The sequence below is a fragment of the Diadema setosum genome, chromosome 10, assembly GCF_964275005.1.
Source record: "Diadema setosum chromosome 10, eeDiaSeto1, whole genome shotgun sequence".
NCBI lineage: Eukaryota > Metazoa > Echinodermata > Echinoidea > Diadematoida > Diadematidae > Diadema > Diadema setosum.
Window position 1 is genome coordinate 36700062 of NC_092694.1, and position 20456 is coordinate 36720517.

The 20456-nt window shown below is 38.1% G+C and overlaps 1 protein-coding gene across 1 annotated transcript in view; it reads right to left on the reverse strand.

Moving 5' to 3' along the window:
• Window positions 1–965: 965 nt before the first annotated feature.
• Window positions 966–20456, reverse strand: part of LOC140233677 (protein FAM91A1-like) — a 36748-nt gene continuing 17257 nt past the window's right edge. The window contains exons 8-21 of the mRNA XM_072313775.1: window positions 17652–17714; window positions 17084–17190; window positions 14513–14667; window positions 10732–10945; window positions 10279–10365; window positions 8914–8999; window positions 8137–8265; window positions 7775–7862; window positions 6984–7094; window positions 6438–6551; window positions 5729–5798; window positions 4086–4423; window positions 3360–3557; window positions 966–1680 (exon numbers count right to left, since the gene is read on the reverse strand). Coding sequence (XP_072169876.1) covers window positions 1531–1680; window positions 3360–3557; window positions 4086–4423; window positions 5729–5798; window positions 6438–6551; window positions 6984–7094; window positions 7775–7862; window positions 8137–8265; window positions 8914–8999; window positions 10279–10365; window positions 10732–10945; window positions 14513–14667; window positions 17084–17190; window positions 17652–17714 — 1910 coding nt within the window. The 3' untranslated portion in view covers window positions 966–1530. The remainder of the gene's footprint in view (window positions 1681–3359; window positions 3558–4085; window positions 4424–5728; window positions 5799–6437; window positions 6552–6983; window positions 7095–7774; window positions 7863–8136; window positions 8266–8913; window positions 9000–10278; window positions 10366–10731; window positions 10946–14512; window positions 14668–17083; window positions 17191–17651; window positions 17715–20456) is intronic.

Here is a 20456-nt window from a genome sequence, read left to right on the forward strand (position 1 = left end):
GCAGAGCAAAACCTGCAAAAACTTTTATATCCCAGTTATTAACTCAACATGCCTTTTGCACACTAAACATATGAGGGAATGTTATGACGAAGAGGAGAAATCATTTTTTTTTTTTACTGATTAAAATCAATATGGTTTTTAAAAAATAGACATTCTATTTTACAATTTTTGTTTGTTTTGTTTGTGCTTCGATTCTTCGAAAACTAGATGCAGTAAGTATCAAACCCTGGACAATGAAAGAATTACAAATATAGCTTTGCTTTACTACAATCAAGACATACAAATAAAATTCTTACATCATTTCCTTTCTTCCATCAAGGGATTTGAATGAAACGTTACAAAACGAACCCTAACATAGCATCACTGGCGATATGCTGTGTCATCCATGAAAGAAGCGTATGGAAAGCCACCTCTCATGGTTCTTTCATGGGTGAGGATGATGTTATGTAACCGCAGCGATACTGTACGAGCTGAAATTTTCGCGGTGGTTTTATTTTCACGAATTTCGCGAATCGCCTTTGAACCGTGAAAATAACAACACATGAAAATAACAATGCGCAAATAACTAAGTTCAGTTAGACCATCGCAACCGCGAAATTAACAACAAAAATGTCCTCCAAGTAGCAATTTGCGAAAATATCTGTACGCGAAAATTTCAGCTTGTACAGTAATGTTTGTGATGATGATGATGATGGTAGTAATGGTGGTGGTGGTGATCCTACTGATCATGACAGTGGCAGCACTGATAAACAACAATGATTGAAATCTGGATCTACACTGGTGAAGGGGGGGGGGTGATGACGAAGATGAAAATAGTGATAATGACATCGATGATGATGACAATGAAGATGGGGACGTCATGCTGCTGATGAGTACAGTGATGACGATGATAATGCTGCCTCGAATCCATATCAAAGACGCACCTCCATAACTTGAGCGACAAGTTCAAAGGTTCAAACAATAACAATAATCGTTCACTCGTCTCGAGTACATTCAAAGACCTATAGCCCGACAAAATGAGCGAGAAAAAGACAGTGTAGTATCGAGACACACAGCAATTATTCTTGGACATGATTCACATCATCAACAGAATGTTACATCCAAACTGGTGCGTATGCAATCTACAGTCAAATCAATGTGAGTTGCATTTCAGACCGTCTGGACTGGACGAAAGCCAGTCATCTCAAGATAAAGTTACGACATACAATCTATTTCATTTCTTTTCCTATAATCGTGACAAAATATCACAAAGAAGAGATCAAGTACCTACTGTTACATCACAATCATACTCCAGTATGTGATCAAAGCAGATCATTTGTCAAAATTTTGTCATGCAATATATATTTTCTGACTACCCACAGTAATATTAAAGAAGACATACAAAAGTGTAAAGAGATTCTTCATAACATATCACCTCAGAGTTACTACGACATCTAGTCTGAATTTGAAATAAATTATCTCTGTGACACCGATAGGGGTAAGAAGTAAAGGGTATCTGCCAAGCCGGTCCTCCTGACGTCACATGACCTTTCACCTTGGCATGGGATCCCATACACTCAACTTGCCTTCATGGAATACCAGGTTCCTGGTGGGGAAGGGCAGGGATGGGGCGTGGCTTCGTTGGGTGGAGGACGGTGTCAGGCCGCTGTCAGCTGGCAGATCTGGAACTACGGGCAAGTCCTGGTCCATGAATTGAGAAACAGATCCAAAGATGCTATTAGACAAACTGTTCATATATCAAATCATTTTGGGACAAACAATTTGATTTTTACTTGAGGGAGAACACTGCAAAGTGTGATTTTATAATTTTGTATACCATACTTTTTTTTTTAAAGAACACAGGGACATGCTTCAAGATATCCTGTTTAAGCCAACTGGAGAAGAGGAGGTAACTGTGTTGAATATCTAAAGCTAGTTACATTGTGATCATGGTTTCATGACGTTTGCTCCTCCAACAGTCACTTCCATGAAATATCTGCATGCTATTTACAGCGAAACATAAATTCTACCCACAAATATTACCTTAACCCTATTCTAACTGGGCTATTTGAGACCAAGTTTTTACTGAGGGGGGGTCAATTTGACCCCCCCCCTTCAGATCTCGGCCGCCGATCGTGCGATCGCCTTGCCTGAAGATAGAGCTGGATGTAAACTACAAGATAACAAGATCATACAATAGAAGAATATTGCCTTTCTATTTTTAATAAATTAATTATGCAAATTTGTGCATGAAATCATATTTTCACCTATAACTCCATTAAAAAGACTGGAGGATTGCTAAATTTTTGTGTCAGAATTCCTCAAGACACATCAAACAGTTTTCTTGAAAAAAAATTAGCACAATCGAAATCAATTTCTTTTGTTTTTTATTGTTTTGTTAATTTCTTATGTATTTTTTTGTTTTTTCGACCTTTTGTTTTCTATTGTTTTTTTGCCAAAATTTGTTGCAGGCACTTTTTCAGGCTTATCTACACTAGAATTGATTAATTTCAATGGTTAAAAGTTGAAATAATCTAATTTATATCAATTTAACCAAAAAACACAATTTGCATTGGATTTGCACACGATATCATGAATTTGAGCTGTTTTTTGGTTGACATGCATATGCAAAACATTACGTAACTTCAAAACGGTGTACCCGGACGTCGCAAATTTGGTCTCAAAATATGCGGGAGACTTCAATGAAAAAAGTCGTGAAACGACGCGGCAAAATCTTTGTGCGTTGCGAAATCGTGGTGCAAAACGTCGAGGGGGGGGTCAATTTGACCCCCCCCCCAGTTAGAATAGGGTTAATCCTAATCCGAATCCTCACATTGAACTGAAACCCAAAACCCTATCACAACCCTAACCTTAATCAAAACTCACAAAAAGCAGGCCAAAATGAATATCCACTTTTCTACCTAGTTTAAATGAGTATGCTCGAAAGTCTTGAAATCATATACAACTTGTTAGAATCGGACCATCCTAAACCCATTGAAAATTTGACTGAAATGAGAGAGAGTTTAATAGGAGGTGCGATTTCATGGGAAAGGGAGAAAAGGGATATTACAGATTATATGTGCAATAGCAAACACAGGCATGCTGTGCAGAAGTACATGTATCAATGAAAACATGTTCTATTTCAAAGTGAGAGCAGCACCTGTTCGAAATAATAATATGGTCCAAAGAAACTGAGTTGGCAAATTTTGATAGTACGTAGGTGGGGAAAACATTACTCTTTTAGATTAAGACAAACTTGAGCAAGTCAGTCAGTTTACCCAAATGACATATTTTGGTCAAGTAGATGCCCAATCTACAAATTTTTGTGAGTTTTGAGTTGGGCGGTAACAAACGTGAGATGGAGAAAATCCCCCACCCACCTGCTGGCGAGCAATGAAATTGAGTAGTTGTAGTGACAGCTTGCGGCTGGAGTGAAGGAGGCCCTCGAGGCTGAATTTTTCACAGAGCTTCTTCTCGGCGATGCGGCGGCAGACCTCCTGGTTGACCCACTCATCAAACAGCGGGATGCCGAAGCTGAGGTCCAGCAGCGTCCAGTCCATTTCGGTCTCCTCCACTTCCTGTCCACTCTCACCATGGACCTGGCAATTTGTAAAATGGGAAATGTTTAATGTCAGAATGCACAAAATCCACGGATTCCTGCACATTTTCAGGAAGAGTAGGGGAGGCAAATACTTGATATTTTCTGTAACCAGTAAAGCTTTATTACCAAAATAGATACGAATCATGAGATGAGTCATCAAAAGTCTTCCATTAAGATGTTAAAAGAGGATATCAATGAAAAAGAAAATGCTACATCGTTATTAAGAACACAATGAAAATTAATCAAATTCCTACAACCATTCTATTTGTACTGCCCTGTTGACTCCACAAGTCAAGGCAGAAATGTAAAGTAAGATATTCAACTCACAATTCATGTGGTTAACGCTTAGTTGCTTACTGCAAAAAAAAAGTTTTTGAGTTCCTACGCAATACAAGAATACTCCCGGGAGGTGATAGTTCATGGGACATATTAAATGGGGGTTAAGGTAAACTACTGGACCACTACATGTTTAAGGCAAAACTGGTCCGGACTACTTCCAAGGGACCAAACAGGTCTGAATCTCTCTTACCTCTCTTGGGCCTAGAGGGAGCTTCATGGAATCCTTTGTCTTCTCTACGTCCATGATCTGACTGCCAAGTTCTTGACCGTACGACCCCTGGTCATCCTCCTCCGCTGCCTCGCTTAGCTGGGATGCAGTGAGGCGACTCTGGGCATCTTCCATCTCGTTGCCCTCGGCTCCATTGCTAGGGATGACATGATGATGGGTTGCTAGGCGACCAGACTTGAGGAGGGTGATGTAGCCACAGGCGTGCTGGAGATCCAGCTCCCCTTCAAGTTTCTTGATGGTCTCGTGGGTATGCATGCAGCTTCGTGTTAAATGACCTTTGGAGAGCAATTAAAAAAAGGGTGGTGTGAATATCATTTAATCCTTCTATTGAAACGGTATGTTAAGACAAATAAATGTCCATGTCTATCATGTGCTGTGCATCTATCTACGTTTCATTAAGCATGTTAGATTTAATATCCAGTTCCTATTAAATAAAAGATTACAACATAAAATAATTGTACATTGTAGGATTGTGGGACTAAATATTTGTGCATCCCACAATTTTCATCTTTGGGCACACTGCACATACATGTATCAATCAAACCATGAATGATCTCATATAACTATTATGGGATTTGATATGCAGTAAGCATTTTTAATTGAGTAATAGATTGTGTACAGAACATACAAGACATCAGACACATACAGCTGAAAACACAAACCATCAAAAGTCATGTTCATGGCGCTAAAGCACTACGCACATGATAACTACCAGCACTGGTTCTTGGTACACTGCTCTCATTTGCATAAACAGTGAATTATGCAGCAGATGGGCAATTATTGACCACTGCAACACCGTCAGTCATGAGACAGGTTTTACAGAACTGGGGCCCGTTGCATAAAAGTTACTATCATGGTAACTTTGCCATTCAATGGTAACTTCCATGGAATTCTTGATTTTGATTGGCTGTTGAGTATTGTTGCCATGGTAGTTACCATTGGATGGCAAAGTTACCATAATTGTAACTTTTATGCAACGGGCCCCTGTTCTTTGTCCCAAATGTTGACTTTCCAACCTAATCTGACAGCTGTGGTGATATCTTTATAACTTCAAACGCCATGTAAATCACCTCTTCTTTGTATAAGAGAACAGTTATTTACAGCTGACTTTCCTCATATTAGACCCACAAGGGCTAGAACTTTGCATAAAGCCTTTAAATCTATGAGGCTCTACCTTTTCTTCAAATCATCCATTCCCAGGCTTGATGGTATTATCTCAAGATGTCGGTGTTCAGGTATGGAGTGCAAATATAGGGTTCTATTTTGTGTCTAGACTTACAACTGCATATTTTATTTTTTTTTTTTTTATGTTTTCATGGTGGTAGAACATTAAGCGGCGGGTGGTTTCATTTGTACACTATGTATTCTTCTTGGATTGATGCCAGGTCCTGAAAAGGACTTAATCAATCTCAATACTTCAGTAAACATGTTCTTACCATCCTTCAGGCGAATGAGTCCAGAGGATGGTTAAGAAAATGTTTTCAGTAAAATTTGAGATTGGATACATGTACATGTAGGTGTCTGAACTTGCATTCTTTAGAAAAGATGTCTGGCCGAGTCAGAACGAGAATTTTTGTTACCTTTTCTCTCCGATTCCTCCAGAGGGAAGGGAATACATATCGTCTCTCCATCACTCAGCCAACCATGGGCCTGTGTTTGGAAAACAGTAAATCAAGATGACAATCAGACACGATGCATTGATGCCAAAATGGTCTACTTACAAATTATCTTTCACTCACATTCCTTCCAGAAAATATGCAGAATGACTATAACATCACTGTCATAATAAACTGCAACCCATGCCCCAAAGGACAGTATCAATCTGTACAATACTACACAATAACCCACACTCATTCAATTTTTAAAGAAAGGTGTCAAAAGTCAAATGTCCGTTCAGGGAGATTCAGAAGGGTGATCAGTGAGATACATGAGTGTTTATGCACATTCCAATGGGCAAAATTAATGTAAAACTATACTCTTGGAGGGTATTTATGTTTACTTGTTGGGACATAAAGGGATATGATTTTGGGGGGAGTCTGCTGCCAAATCACTTGGCATTTCTGTGCAGACTGATCTTCAAAACAGAAAGAAAGAAAGAAAGAAAAGGCAATAACATTGCAAAGTTGTAGCAGAGACGTTTGACAGAAATGGAAATGTGGCTTAACACAACACAATGAGGTAAAAGTCGAATGACATTCCTGACAAGTTTGAACACGTCCTAGCGGATCAGAGTCTACACCACTAGGGGAAAGCAGATCTTTGCTGACAGTGTGGCACTTGTACGCTTACTTGTATGAGCACCGCTGAGTGAGAGAGTGCGTCGTTGATTGTCAGAAGAGCGTTGGACGTACTGACCAGGCCAGGGTCATGACCCCACGTGGTGATCAGCAGACGGTCATAATCCTGGGGAACAGACAAAGAGACATAATAATAAACAGTGGTGAAGGACAGACAGAAAAAAATTGGGCAGAAACAGCTCCACTTGTGGTCAATGCCTAACACAGTATGATAATTTTCCATGGATTAATTACAGAGCAAACCTGTTCCTAAAACCAATGAGATAATGTGCACCCTTGAAAGAGTTTGCATCTCTATCAATGAAATAAAGATAAAAGCTTCAGTGCTGTTTCAAACGGCCTACTACCTTCTTTCGCACGAACTGTCAAACAACAAAATTGTTAGTCTTTTAACATTTTTTTTTTTCCGGGGGGGGGGGGGGGGGTTTATATGTACATTTTGCATCAAACCTCGACCATTCGCTTTGAATCATTTACACTCAAATTATCATAGCAGCAGTACATTAAAGAGAAATAAATGAGAGAACATCCATTGTACCTGCAAGATGGGAGGCAGATATCGTAACCGACTTCCTTTCACTAAGAGTAGGGATGGAGGCCCACTGCCCACCAGATGGTAGAGGAAAAGCTTGAACCACACAGAATTCACCTGAGAGTGGGGATGGGGTCAGAGAGATAAATGTTGAGTGAGAGAGCCTATTATATGTCACATATTTGGCTTGCAAAAGAATTTTCAGGCCAAAAATAATCAAGTCACGTATCATCACTGAGGTAAAACCCTCATATCTCAATGGGCATATACTGTAAAACCTGAAACATTCGCAGCATGAGACTTGAGTGAACTGGAGCCAACGACCTTTTTTGCAACATGAAACTTTTGTGAACTGTCACTGTCATTCAATACATTCTTTTGACAAGAAATTTTGCGTACATTCTACTTCTGCAAATCTTTGCTCATCATGCAAAATTCACAAAAGTTTCATGAAAAGTTTCATCAAAACTGCTGATTCTTACAGTATTCACAAATCTCTTAACTTAATTTTGAACATTACAAGCACTGATTTGGATTTTAAAACAGCATGTTCATCAATGTACATCGTGCAATCCACAATATTGTTTCTAAATTATTTGACATCAACATCGAAGTTATCTAAACTCTTACAAAAATGCAGGATTCTTGAGATACAAGGTCTTGCCATCACAGGGAGAACGGTATGAAGTCAGAAAAGAATTCAAATCTTTGTTGTCATGGTGACTGTCCAAACTTACTCTCACATTCCTGATACTTTATTGGATGCAATATGAAAATCTTTGAGTGATTGTGCAAACCTCTGGAATGGCAGGGCCTATATGTTGTGGCATGCAGCTCGTGATTGGTCGGATCTCATTGCTGAGCGGCGCCATGGAAACCAGCAACCTTGATGAGGAAAGAGAATCAAAGATTATACCCTGATGGCATCATAAGAATGATTCCTTACTTCAATAAATTATTGCTTTGCACCCAAAATATCTGGCTAATTTCTTGAAGAAAATCTGGGAAACAAGTTCTTTTTGTTGTTGTTGTTGCTAAATCAAATATTTTCACTTGTACATGTACCTACGTAGTAACCAAAATTAAGAGAAAGGAGAGGAAGACAGACAGACAAAAAGACAGACAGACAGAGAACAAAAAGAAGGAGGGAGAAACTTACTCATAGTTTTTCTGGAGGACCCTGGAGCAGGTAGCTGGGTCCAGACTAAGGAGACTCTCACACCGCAGCAGGTCGATCCCCATCCCCTTGGACCCGCTCTCTCGATCAGCTGAGATGTCCCGATTATATCTGGACAAGTCAAACATTCACACTTTAATTCCCTCATTTGATGAAAAACACATCTGCAAGTTATTAGAATCCCGAGTTTATTTGTTTTGTTTGTTTGTTTGTTTGTTTGTTTTTCTCAGACAACATCCTATTTGGTTATCATAAACTATTCAAGATGACAAAACAATGAAAAACAAAAAGATTTAAAAACAAATAGACACAAAATCACTTACAAATAAAGATATATTAAGATTTTGCTCTGACACTTGATGCTTGACGAGGTTATCCCTCTTGCAGCTCTAAGAAGCTATACTGGGATGACCTATAGGCCTATATGTTGTTGGGAGGTGCTACAGTGATGATCTCTATTTACAATAAAACACTATGGGCTGTGCGAGTAAAATAATGATGTAAAGTAAAAAGCAAAAAATTCAGAATTCTGAGAAAAATCAGCATATTTGAATAATCAATTGCAGTCACAAAAATATAAAACGTCAATAGATCTTTAAGATTAAAATGACAAGCTACGTGTTCAAACATGCCAAATTTGATTATATTTTCTCCATAAATGTGGGAAATCTGAAAAAAAAAATTGGCTAAAAAATGCTGCAATCATTTGATTTTCAAGTGAATACTCTCTGGAAACTTTATGAAATATCATGCACAAACCTCAGGAATGTGATTGTGTTTTTCAGGATCACAGCGTGTTCAAAATAGCGCTGGGCCTCTCCCTCCACTACACTATCCTTTGGAACCTTGTGAGACACAGAAACATACACAGATTGACATACTTCATTCAAAAGATGTCCACATTAGGTACAGTATTACAAATGAGACCCTAGGTAAAGGCTACTGGGCTGTTCAGTACATAATGAAGATGAGGATGGACAAAGAGATTGAAAACTTATGGCATACACATGGATACACAAATGAGCGATTCAGCTTGCCATAATATGAATCAAAGACCCAGAATTCACAAAAATGAAACATGAAACATTGTTCTCATTTGATAATGTCCAAACTTTGCATAGCATACAACATGAAATTATTTAAAATGAGTGGTAATGCAAATGTTCATGAAAAAACAGTATTACAAATGAGACCCTAGGTAAAGGCTACTGGGCTGTTCAGTACATAATGAAGATGAGGATGGACAAAGAGATTGAAAACTTATGGCATACACATGGATACACAAATGAGCGATTCAGCTTGCCATAATATGAATCAAAGACCCAGAATTCACAAAAATGAAACATGAAACATTGTTCTCATTTGATAATGTCCAAACTTTGCATAGCATACAACATGAAATTATTTAAAATGAGTGGTAATGCAAATGTTCATGAAAAAACAGTATTACAAATGAGACCCTAGGTAAAGGCTACTGGGCTGTTCAGTACATAATGAAGATGAGGATGGACAAAGAGATTGAAAACTTATGGCATACACATGGATACACAAATGAGCGATTCAGCTTGCCATAATATGAATCAAAGACCCAGAATTCACAAAAATGAAGCATTGTTCTCATTTGATGATGTCCAAACTTTGCATAGCATACAACATGAAATTATTCAAAATGAGTGGTAATGCACATGTTCATGAAAAAACAATTCCCTCCCCCCCCCCCCCCCCCCCCGTTTTTTTTTTTTTATTTGGTTTAGGTGTAACACTAATTAAAGAGGTGCATATTCTAACTTCTGTAGATGTTTAATATGAAATATTTTCCTGCTGCTGTAAAAGGATTAGAACATCATTAGCTGTCAGGCATAAGCTTGGTAGTCTAGTGGATACACGACGGCGGTGTAGTAACAAGGAGATCGTTGGATCTCGTACATCCGAACGTGTATGCCCATGATTTGATTTTATCATGGCTACTACTAAGACACTGAATAATTGGCGCTTATTTACATCTGATGAATGGCAATTTATCAATCTGGTGCAACAACAACACGTAATAATAATAGTAATATTTTACATCGCTATGGTGATGAATGCATCACATTTTAGCTGTATATTCTTGGGGTCACCTACCCTATCCAGTTCTGTAAGAAAACTATCAAGCGACTCGTCAGAAAGTTTTCCCACTTCAAACATGGTGACAGCATGGCTCTTTAAACCCTGGTAAAGAGAGAGAGAGAGAGAGAACAACCAAAGATAAATTCTTGCACATATCTTAAAGGGTTATCATTTTGGTTGACATGGGCTTTATGTTTCCATTTGTGTGTGTGTGTGTGTGATATATATATATATATATATATACATATATATATATATATATATATATATATATATATATATATATATATATATATATATATATATATATATATATATAAATATGAATAATGAGAAACCTCCTGTAAAATATGAAAGAGCATACAATTCCAATTCCAAGAGGAATTCAAAGTTTATTCGATGAAATTGGTGTAAGCCATGGGGAGAATGTTTTCTCTGTCAGTTCAACACTAGGTGTGGCTATCTCACCGGTGACAGGTTGCCCATCATAAGGAATGCCGTGAGTGTGGAGTCGAAGAGAAATGCCATGCGCTTCGTGTGGCCGGCAGGTCCTGTGTCTGACTCATCCACGCTGGCCGTGTCCGACATGATGACCAAGTTCTCGTTGGACGGCGATGCCTTCTCCGTGCTGGTCGTCCGGGTTCCCCAGTCGATCAGCAGCAGGTCGTCTTGCACTGTTGACCTTTTGAGGTGACAAGAATGTGCAAGAAATAGCAGCAAATGACCTTTGATCTCCCTCTTTCAAATTGATAAAACATATTTTGTGTATCACAAACATGGCAGTTTGCACAAAAATTGAATTGCCAAGGCACTGCTGTATTAAAGTTGAGATCTAACATGTCACAATATCAAACACAAGTCTCTGAATACTCCATTCTGATTGGCTGATAACTGACTTAAAAATGTTTGATTTTCCGACTAATGTTTGATTGCATCTTTTCATTCAACAGTGTCCGGATAGGCTTTGGTTGATGTGACACTGAATGGCACGATATACCAAATACTGTATTAAAACCAGGATATCTTCGGGGCATGAAATATTCGTGAATTGGAGCTGATGCATTTTGTCGCAGCATGAAATTTTTGTGAATTGGAGCCGACAGATATTTTTTCGCGGCATGACATTTTCACGAATTGTCACCGGCATTCAAGGCATAAACAACAATTTCGCCAGCATAATCTTGTTTGATTTTGTGAATCTTGGCTCTCATGAAATTTGCAAACTTAAATTCATTCCTTGTCCAAAAAACATTCCTTGTTTTACAGTAATACTGATCTTTGGACTCTGAGAGGTATTTTGTATGAACAAGCTTAAAGGCACTACCAACTAGTAGGGAATAGAAGAAATGTGGTTGCTTCCCAGAGAAAGAAAGAGAGAGAAAGCCAAAACTCGAACAGAGAAAGAGAGAAGTTCACTGAAAGATTATACACCCTTCTTCTTCTTCTTTTTTTTTTCTTCAATTTTCCCTTCAGCTCTTTTTGTTTCTTCTCAATTCAAAGGTTTCAGTTTAAAGGTTTGATATAGTGTTAGTTGAGATAAGGCTTCAGATTTCCAACTTGTTTTGTGAGATACTGAGAAACCTCTCAGAGAATATGAAAGAGCATACTATTCTAAGAGGAATTCATAGTTTATTTGATGAAAAATGGTTTTGAAACAGCTGAGATACCCACAACAAACCAATCCTACCAACAGGTGGGACCCACGTTTTATAAGGATTGCTTTGGTTTACTTTGTTTTTGGATATTTCTGCCATTTCAGAACTGATTTTTCATCTAATAAACTTTGAATTCTTCTCAGAATTGTTTGCTCTTTTACATTTCAGACGTTTTTTTTTCTGTAAATATCTTGCGATAAGTTTAATAGCTGACTCCCCATCTCAACAAAAACTACACCAGCCCTTTAAGCTGTTGCATGTGACTTGAAACGAAGCAGCAAAGCAGTATGGGCCAACGATCATCATCTAAAAAATGAACAGCCATCTACAAGTGGTGATTTGGTCTATTGGTTGATGGGAGAGGCCATGAAATGTATTCTTGTTTCTGTTTGTCTCGAACAAAAGCATGGAAGATTGCAACTGATTGACAAATTCCCCTACATGGATGTAAATAAGCACCAAATTAATCAGTGTTTCAGTAATAGCCATGAGAAAATAATCATGGGCGTACATACTCAGGCAGGATTCAAACATATGACCTCTTGGTCACTGGACAGGCATTTTTTTCCACTAGACCATCAAGCTTCCACCCAATAGCCAGTGCTGGTTCTAAATCTAGGAAGTCATAGGTTGGAATCCTGCCCGACTATGTATGACCATGATTTTTTTTTTTTTTTTTTTTTTTTAATCATGGCAACTACATAAACACTGATTATTTCTATGCTTATTTACATTGATACAGGGCATTTGCTAATCAGTTGCAATAAAAAGAACTTGATGCAAGAATTTCATTAACTTGAATAACATGCAGTACCCGCCAAATGCTATAAGGATTAGAACCAACACTTGCTGTCAGGAAGCAAGGTGGTCTAGTGGATAAGACACCTGTCCAGTGATCAGGAAGTGGTAAGTTCGAATCCTGCTCGAGTATGTAGTCACTACGCCCCTGATTTTATATCATGGCTACTACTAAAACACTGATTAATTCGGTGCTTATTTATGTCAATGTAGGGCAATTTGTTGATCAGTTGCAATAAAAACAACTTGATGCAAGAATTTCATTAATTTGAAGCATGGAAGATGTAAGCTCTGCATTTCCACTTTGTGTAGATGAGAAATGAGGGTCCCGCCATAAGCTTTTGACATTGTTTTTTATTTGAACAAAATATGCCAGAAGCATCTTCTGAATTTTCTTTTAGCATCTTATAGACAAGATGACAAAATGCAGGTTGAATTGTAAGGTTTTCTTTGTCCTTTATTTCATGATCAGATGAGATGTTTCCATGGACATGTTACCCATACACAGTGAAAGTGAGAGTGGATTCATATCATAAACATGAATTACTTCCAATCTATGAGAGTAAAGAATTGAGGATTGATAATTGATGTTGTTTGTTTGGGTTTTTTTTCTAGCAGAGTTTTAACAAATCCTCTTAAGTGCATCCACAGCCTAATTACCACAGAGCTAAGAATAAGGTCAGTCTTTTGTCTACGGAAAGTGAAAGAAAACTTCTGAATGGTGCAATGCATTTTGTTGTAATGATTGCAAGAGCTGTTTGTAACGGCAAGTAAAATGTTTTTGAAAGTACTTACGAAGAGTATCGCACTGACATCTCAAATGGTTTACTCGGATGCAGTGCGCTGTTAAAATCAGAAATCAATTTGTGGAGAATAGACACAACAATCATTGATGATAATGTACAATATGTAGTGTATGCCATCTTCCAGGTCTGCCTCGAAGTAAAGGAGGGTTTTAAAAACAAGAACACAATGCTGCACACTGGCACTGGTCCGAGGGTCCATGACCAGTAAAAATCACTGTCAGACAGTACCTTTTTCAGGAATGGACCAGTCAAAAATGGGAAATCTTGGTACCTACAGGTCTGACAAAAATAATTTTCCAACTCATATTTGATTAGCAATTTCAGCTCATGAATGATATTTCACATGGTATCCTGTATAATTCTATACAAGAAAACTGCTACACAAAAGATTGTGTAGCAGTGGTGTAAAAATGAAGAGCAAATTGCGATGTGATACCAGGAAAATTACTCCCTGGTATATCTTAGAAAGACAAGGAAGGAGAGATATTGTAGTAAGAGATTGAGAAGGATAGTACATGTATAATTATTTAACAAGAGAGGGAGAGAAAGATAAGGGAGAGAGAAAGATAGAATGAGATGAAAAGAAAGATATAGGGAAGGAGAGATATATTAAGAGATGGAGAAAGAAAACTAAGAGAGATATAGAGAGAGCGAAAGAGATAAACATAGAGAGAGAGAGAAAAATATTACAGAGAAAGATAGAAAGAGATGAAAAGAAAGATATAAAAAGATAGGGAAAGAGAGAGATATCAAAAGAGAGAGAAAGAAAACTAAGAGAGATACAGAGAGAGCAAAAGAGATAAACATAGACAGAGACAGAGAGAGAGAGAAGTATTACAGAGAAAGATAGAAAGAGATGAAAAGAAAGATATAAAAAGATAGGGAAAGAGAGAGATATATTGAAAGAGAGAGAAAGAAAACTAAGAGAGATACAGAGAGGCCGAAAGAGATAAACATAGACAGAGAGAGAGAGAGATTAACTGGACTCACATCTTGGTTCCATTGGCCTGCAACATATCCTGCCAAGAAGAATGAAGAGCCTCTGGGGCGAGGTCTTGACCCTTGCGCTTGGCAAAGCCGAGACGACAGTACATGGATACGGCATTCTTCACCAGGTTGAGGTCAATCTGAAGCACGTTGGACAACTGTCCAAGATGAGAGATGAAAATATGGTATGTAAGAGATGACATTTTCAGGCATGATATACTTTGTAGAAAACTTTAATCGTTTGGGGATGTCCATGACGATAAATATATATTGGAGGTTATGGCTTCTACCAACCTTCAGCAATTTTGTGGTTGATTTTCCATTCACTTCTGTGGACTTTCTCAAGAAGAAGAGAAAAGATCACACTGTGTCCCATTGCTGTCCAACTTATTTTTCGACTGTTGAACAAAAGATTGGAAACAAAGTATACCCTGAATCCGTCTTGAGTGAAGGCTACACTTCAACGATCGGAAGTCACGCAGACAGCAAAGGAGAAATGGTTTGATCACTTGGCTCGAGAAAGTCCACAAGAGTAGATGAAAGCTCAACCACAAAATTACTGAAGGCTGATACAAGCCACAACCTCCTATTACATTTTAAGGCATGTTTAACAAATTTGCATACAGTTATGGCAACTGAGAGGAAACTCCACATGGCTCATTGCAGCAACTGACGCCAAAGTACCACAGTATTATTGTACAAAGAACACTCACGGCAACACTGACCAGTGTTATGACCCTCATGCTACTTGGGTCGCACCAATGCTACTCAAAGTCAAATGCAAAGAGGCAAAGAGATTTTCGCTAGTATACTGCTAAAAAGCAGAGTATGCATACGCCCTGTAGGGTTGGGGGTACCACCTATCGTCACCCTAAGGATCTGTAGCTTGTTTATTCTAAAAATATAACACAAATTCGCCTAATTCTTACCTCAAATATGCCATAAATACTGCAGTTTTGAATGTCGTGACCGTCTCGTTGATTATGAATCTCCGTTTTAAAATAGCGCAATTTTAGTGCGTGCGTTCCGTTTTCTTCGCGCAGCTAAAAAGGGTACCTTGCGATCGGCACCCCCTCCCCTCCATAGGTATACACGTGAATTTCACAGCATAGGTAATACACGTGAATTTCACCGCATATAGGTAATACACGTGAATTTCACAGCCATGCGTCGTTACTGAGCGGATGTGTAATTTTTAGCTTGGTTTGTTTGAGTTTGATTTTTGTTTCTTCGTTTTTATTGTCTTTATAGCTAATGACACTTAATCCCGAGCGTACCTTTTCGTTCTATACGCAAACATCCATGATACGCTGGGTGCCGATGGGAAGGTGCCCTGCCGATAGGTGGTGCCCCAACCATACTATTGTTTTGTGAGTGCACAGGGAGCACTGAAAGCTGACGAGGCGGTAGGCTCACCCTTCATGCTAACATGCTAACAAACAAGCAACCGAGAAGCAGCCAAATCAAGAAGTGGTGTCGCGTATGAAGTGCGTAATACGCGCTGCAAAAATGTTACTTCCGTACGCAAAGTCCGCCATTACTAAGTGGGTCAGTGGCAGCCCCCATGAAACCGCTGACACCACTGTAGAGTCCGCCCTCTCGTGGTGGGGTGGAGAAAAATCTCTGTGGTCAAATGGCACGTTGCACAAAATGCATGCATAGCACAGTCTCGAGTTCATAATGCAGCCTACTGCCAACATAATCCAAAAGGCATTGTACGGAAGTTATGAAAGGAAAAATTTCAAGAAATAATTGAAGTAGCCTTACTCTCTACATATTGCTTCTGATACTGTAAAATATCAAAACAAGAGACTCGCGGGTCTAGCGCTCACCTGAGTATCGCAAGTTCACCTTCCACGCAGTCACTAATCTAAATTATTCACAGCTCTACCAAAATTTGACCAGGCATTCTCAAGTAGAAGATGAAAATGTACAATAAGGGCCCAAATTTTTTAAGATTCCTTAATTATTGGGGATTTGGGCCCCCTGGGGCCCTCTGGGTGGGGCATGGTGCCCATTTTAACAAATTGAGTTCCTAACCCCTAGGGATGCTACCTGCCAAGTTTGATGAAAATCGGTCCTGGGGTTTTCAAGAAGAAGATGAAAATGTAAAAAGTTTACGCTCGACGCATGACGCACGACGCACAACAGACGTCGGACGAAGGGCGATCGCAATAGCTCACTTGAGCCTTTGGCTCAGGTGAGCTAAAAATCTATGTTTTTTCTTAGTGATAGCTAGTAATGAAATTATATCCTATCAATTTCAATAATTTCAATGGTTTAGCTTGTAAAAGATGTTCTTTACAGACAAAAAAAAAAGGATAAGCCTACAATTGTAACAAAAAACTTGATGCACCTCATACTGAATCATTGGTACATCACATATTACGAGCAACGGAAAGAGAAAGAGACAAAAACAAACACAAAACTTGCAGAAACTTACCGGTTTTCATAATTCAACATAACCTAGCCAACACAGAGAACACTGACAATATATTTACTATTCCCAAATAACACCTGGATTTTTTCATGGTTTTGAAGACTATTGGCATCAAGAAATGTTTGACCTCTCACCTCTGCCACAGTTGTGTGCTCATCGATGGAGACAAAGATCTTGTAGAGGAGCTTCTCAAAGTAGTCACCCTGGAGACGATTCATGACAAAGCCCTCTAGTGGCGGAACTGGGGAAGGTAAGGATGATGTATTGTTGTATATTGTGGTACAATGTCCATGTATAGGCATCACCATTCACAAGACATTATCCCTTCCACTTTGACACATAAAACACATAAATAAGTTTTGACACACCACAACATAGTGATTAAAGCTGTTTTGATTTTTCTTGTGTAAAAGAAGAACATGATATCAATTGCTTCAATCTAATTTCACATCGAAACTTTGCACGCAACCGTTATTCATCACCAGAAAATTTCCATCACAAGCAAATTTAAGACAAGAAATAAGCTATGCATTAGCTGATGATTAAACAAATATCCGTTGGTAGTCAGTGCTTAGTTCATGAGTAGCATAGAGCACAACTTAACTCTTTTATTAATTTGAAACTGTCCTCCTTTTTCAGAATTACAGTAGAATAGACATTGATCCATAATTTCTTCTCCTCTCCTTTATGCTTTCAGCTCACCTGAAATGTAGTCATCATCTTCGATAGGCACATCTACATACACAAGACCTTTCAGGTATAGCTCTGGAAATAAAACAAAGAAACACACTAGCATTGTCATGGTAGTGAATTGTTATGGTGACCGAGCCTTCTCTTCCATTGCCTGCTCCCATTGGAATAAACTCCTTCTTTATATTCAGAATGCCTCATCTATTGAATCATTTAATATTCTTCTAAAAACTCATCTGTTTAATCAGCTGCATTTTTTTCTTCTGGAGGCACACACAGTCAGTTATTGATTATTGTATCACTGTATCACATGTATTGTTTTTTTCTTCTTTTTTTTTGTTACTGTTCTTTGGGTTATGCATTAACCTAATGTTATTGTGTTATCTAGTTTCCTTTTTATAGTGCACTTAGAAACACCTGTGTAAAGCACCATGGTATAAATGCAAGAATGATAATGATAATAATAATAAGAAGAATAATAATCATTGTTATTATTGTCATTATTATTATTATTATTATTATTATTATTATTATTATTATTACCATTATTATTATTATTATTATTATTATTATTATTATTATTATTATTATTATTATTATTATCATTATTATTATTATTATTATTGTAGAACTCTGCTTCATAACACTCAATGGTTACATTGATGCTTCAAGGATGTTTCCGTTTACAGTCTAATATTTTTTGAGTGTGTGTCTGTGTGTGTATGTATGTATGAGTGCATGTGATGGGGAGAGACAGAAAGACAGACAGAGAGAGGAGAAGAGACTTCAACCTACTTGTAGTTAATAGAAGATGTATGAATGACAGAATTATATTTTCAGTGTCCTGACCCTTGTCCAGTTTCATGGGTACAACATCAAATCATAGTTTTGTTTACTATGTGAAAGCACAGACGTTGTGTAAACCATAAGCATAGACAAAACTGGTGCAGTAAGATTGATACTTTGCTCATTGCTTCAGCTTTCATTGCATGCACATAAACAATCATGGTTTTAACCCACTGACGATGAATCCCGAGATTACTCGAGCAGGTGTCTATACATGGGAAATGCGTCTTTTAGCAAAATCAGTCTGTCCTCAGTTCGGTTAAACAACTCTGGCACAATTCAACGATTTGTATACAAGCTTGCTCAAGTAGTTTTCTATTTCATATTGTATCTATAGAATTTGAGTCATGGCATTTGAGATAAAGTCTTGGTTTAGCTGTTTTTGTGATTGAAAGCACGGCATGGTTGCATATGAAAGTAAAATCAAAACTAAAGACTATGGATAGTGCGCGTCACCTTTGACGTCCTTTGTGTTCTGATCAGAACATCCGGCCGCAAGTTTTGTTCCCTGGTCAGCTCAGTTGTTTAAACAGTCATTATCAGTAAATAGCAAGTACATAATCCTCCTTTCTTTGTTTTGTTATAACACTACAGCCATCATGTGAGACTGTGACATTGTTAAGCTTAACCCTAACTAGGCCGGGGGGGGGGGGGGGGGCCTCCGAGGCCCCCCCTCAACGTTTCGCGCGATGTATTGCTATCGCGAGAAGCTATCGCCGCGACGTTTCATGACTTTTTTCTTTCGAGTCTCCCGTATCTTTTGACACCAAATTTGCGATGCCCGGGTGCGCGGTTCCGAAGTTGCGCATAAATATGTACGTGCATGTCAGACCAAAAATTGCTCAAAAACGTGAATTTCTGTACAATTTCAATGCAAACTGTGTTTACAGGCAAATTTCATAAAAGCATGATTATTTTGGGGTTTTATTGATTAAAATCAATTGATAACGCATTTTCTTGCCCGGAACAATGTCACGGACAAATTTCATCGAAAAAACAATAGAAAACATAAAGTCGAAAAAACAAGGAAATACATAAGAAATTCAAAAAACAATAAAATACTTAGGAAATTTTTTCTGATTGCGCAATTTTTTTCTCTTGCATTTGCTAAGGACACTAAAAAGAATATTTACACAAAAAATGTGCCTGTTTTGAGCTTTATTTAGTGATTTATACCAAATTGTCTGATTTCATGCATTATTATGCATAAATTAGCATAATTTAGTGTAAATGATAATTTTTGAAAAAAATTAACTTCATGGTACTTTAGATTACATCATAACCAATGCGTGTGCCAATTTTCGTCGCGATCGCGCGGTCATCGGCCGAGATCCGGAGGGGGGGTCTGGGAGGCCCCCCCCCCCCCCCCCCCCCCCCCCGGCTCTATCATCTACCTGAATAGCCCGGCCTAGTTAGGGTTAAAGGGACAGTATAGTATTGGTGGAGATGAGGATTGGGCTTAAAACTTTTTGTGACATACTACGAAACCAGAAATGTTACAGAGCATACAATATTAAGAGATTTACATACGAAGTTTATTTGATGAAAATTGGTTTTGAAATTCGGTTTTGTATTGGTGGAGATGAGGATTGAGCTTATAACTTTTTTGACATACAAAGAAACCACTTATGAAATGTTACAGAGCATACAATTCTAAGAGATGCAAAGCTTATATGATGAATATCGGTTTTGAAATGGCTGATGTCCAAAAACAAAGTAAAATTAAGCGATCCTAATAAAAGGAGGGTCCCACCTTTTATTAGGATCGCTTTGTTTTGGTTATCTAAGCTATTTCAAAAACAATTTTCACCAAATAAATGTTGAATTCCTCTTGCTATTACATGCTCTGTCATATTTCATTGGAGGTTTGTCACTATCTCACCAAAAAATTAATAGAAACATGAAATTAGGTCTTAACCAAAAACTATACAATTCTTTTAATGGGATAGTATATTATTGGTGGAGATGAGG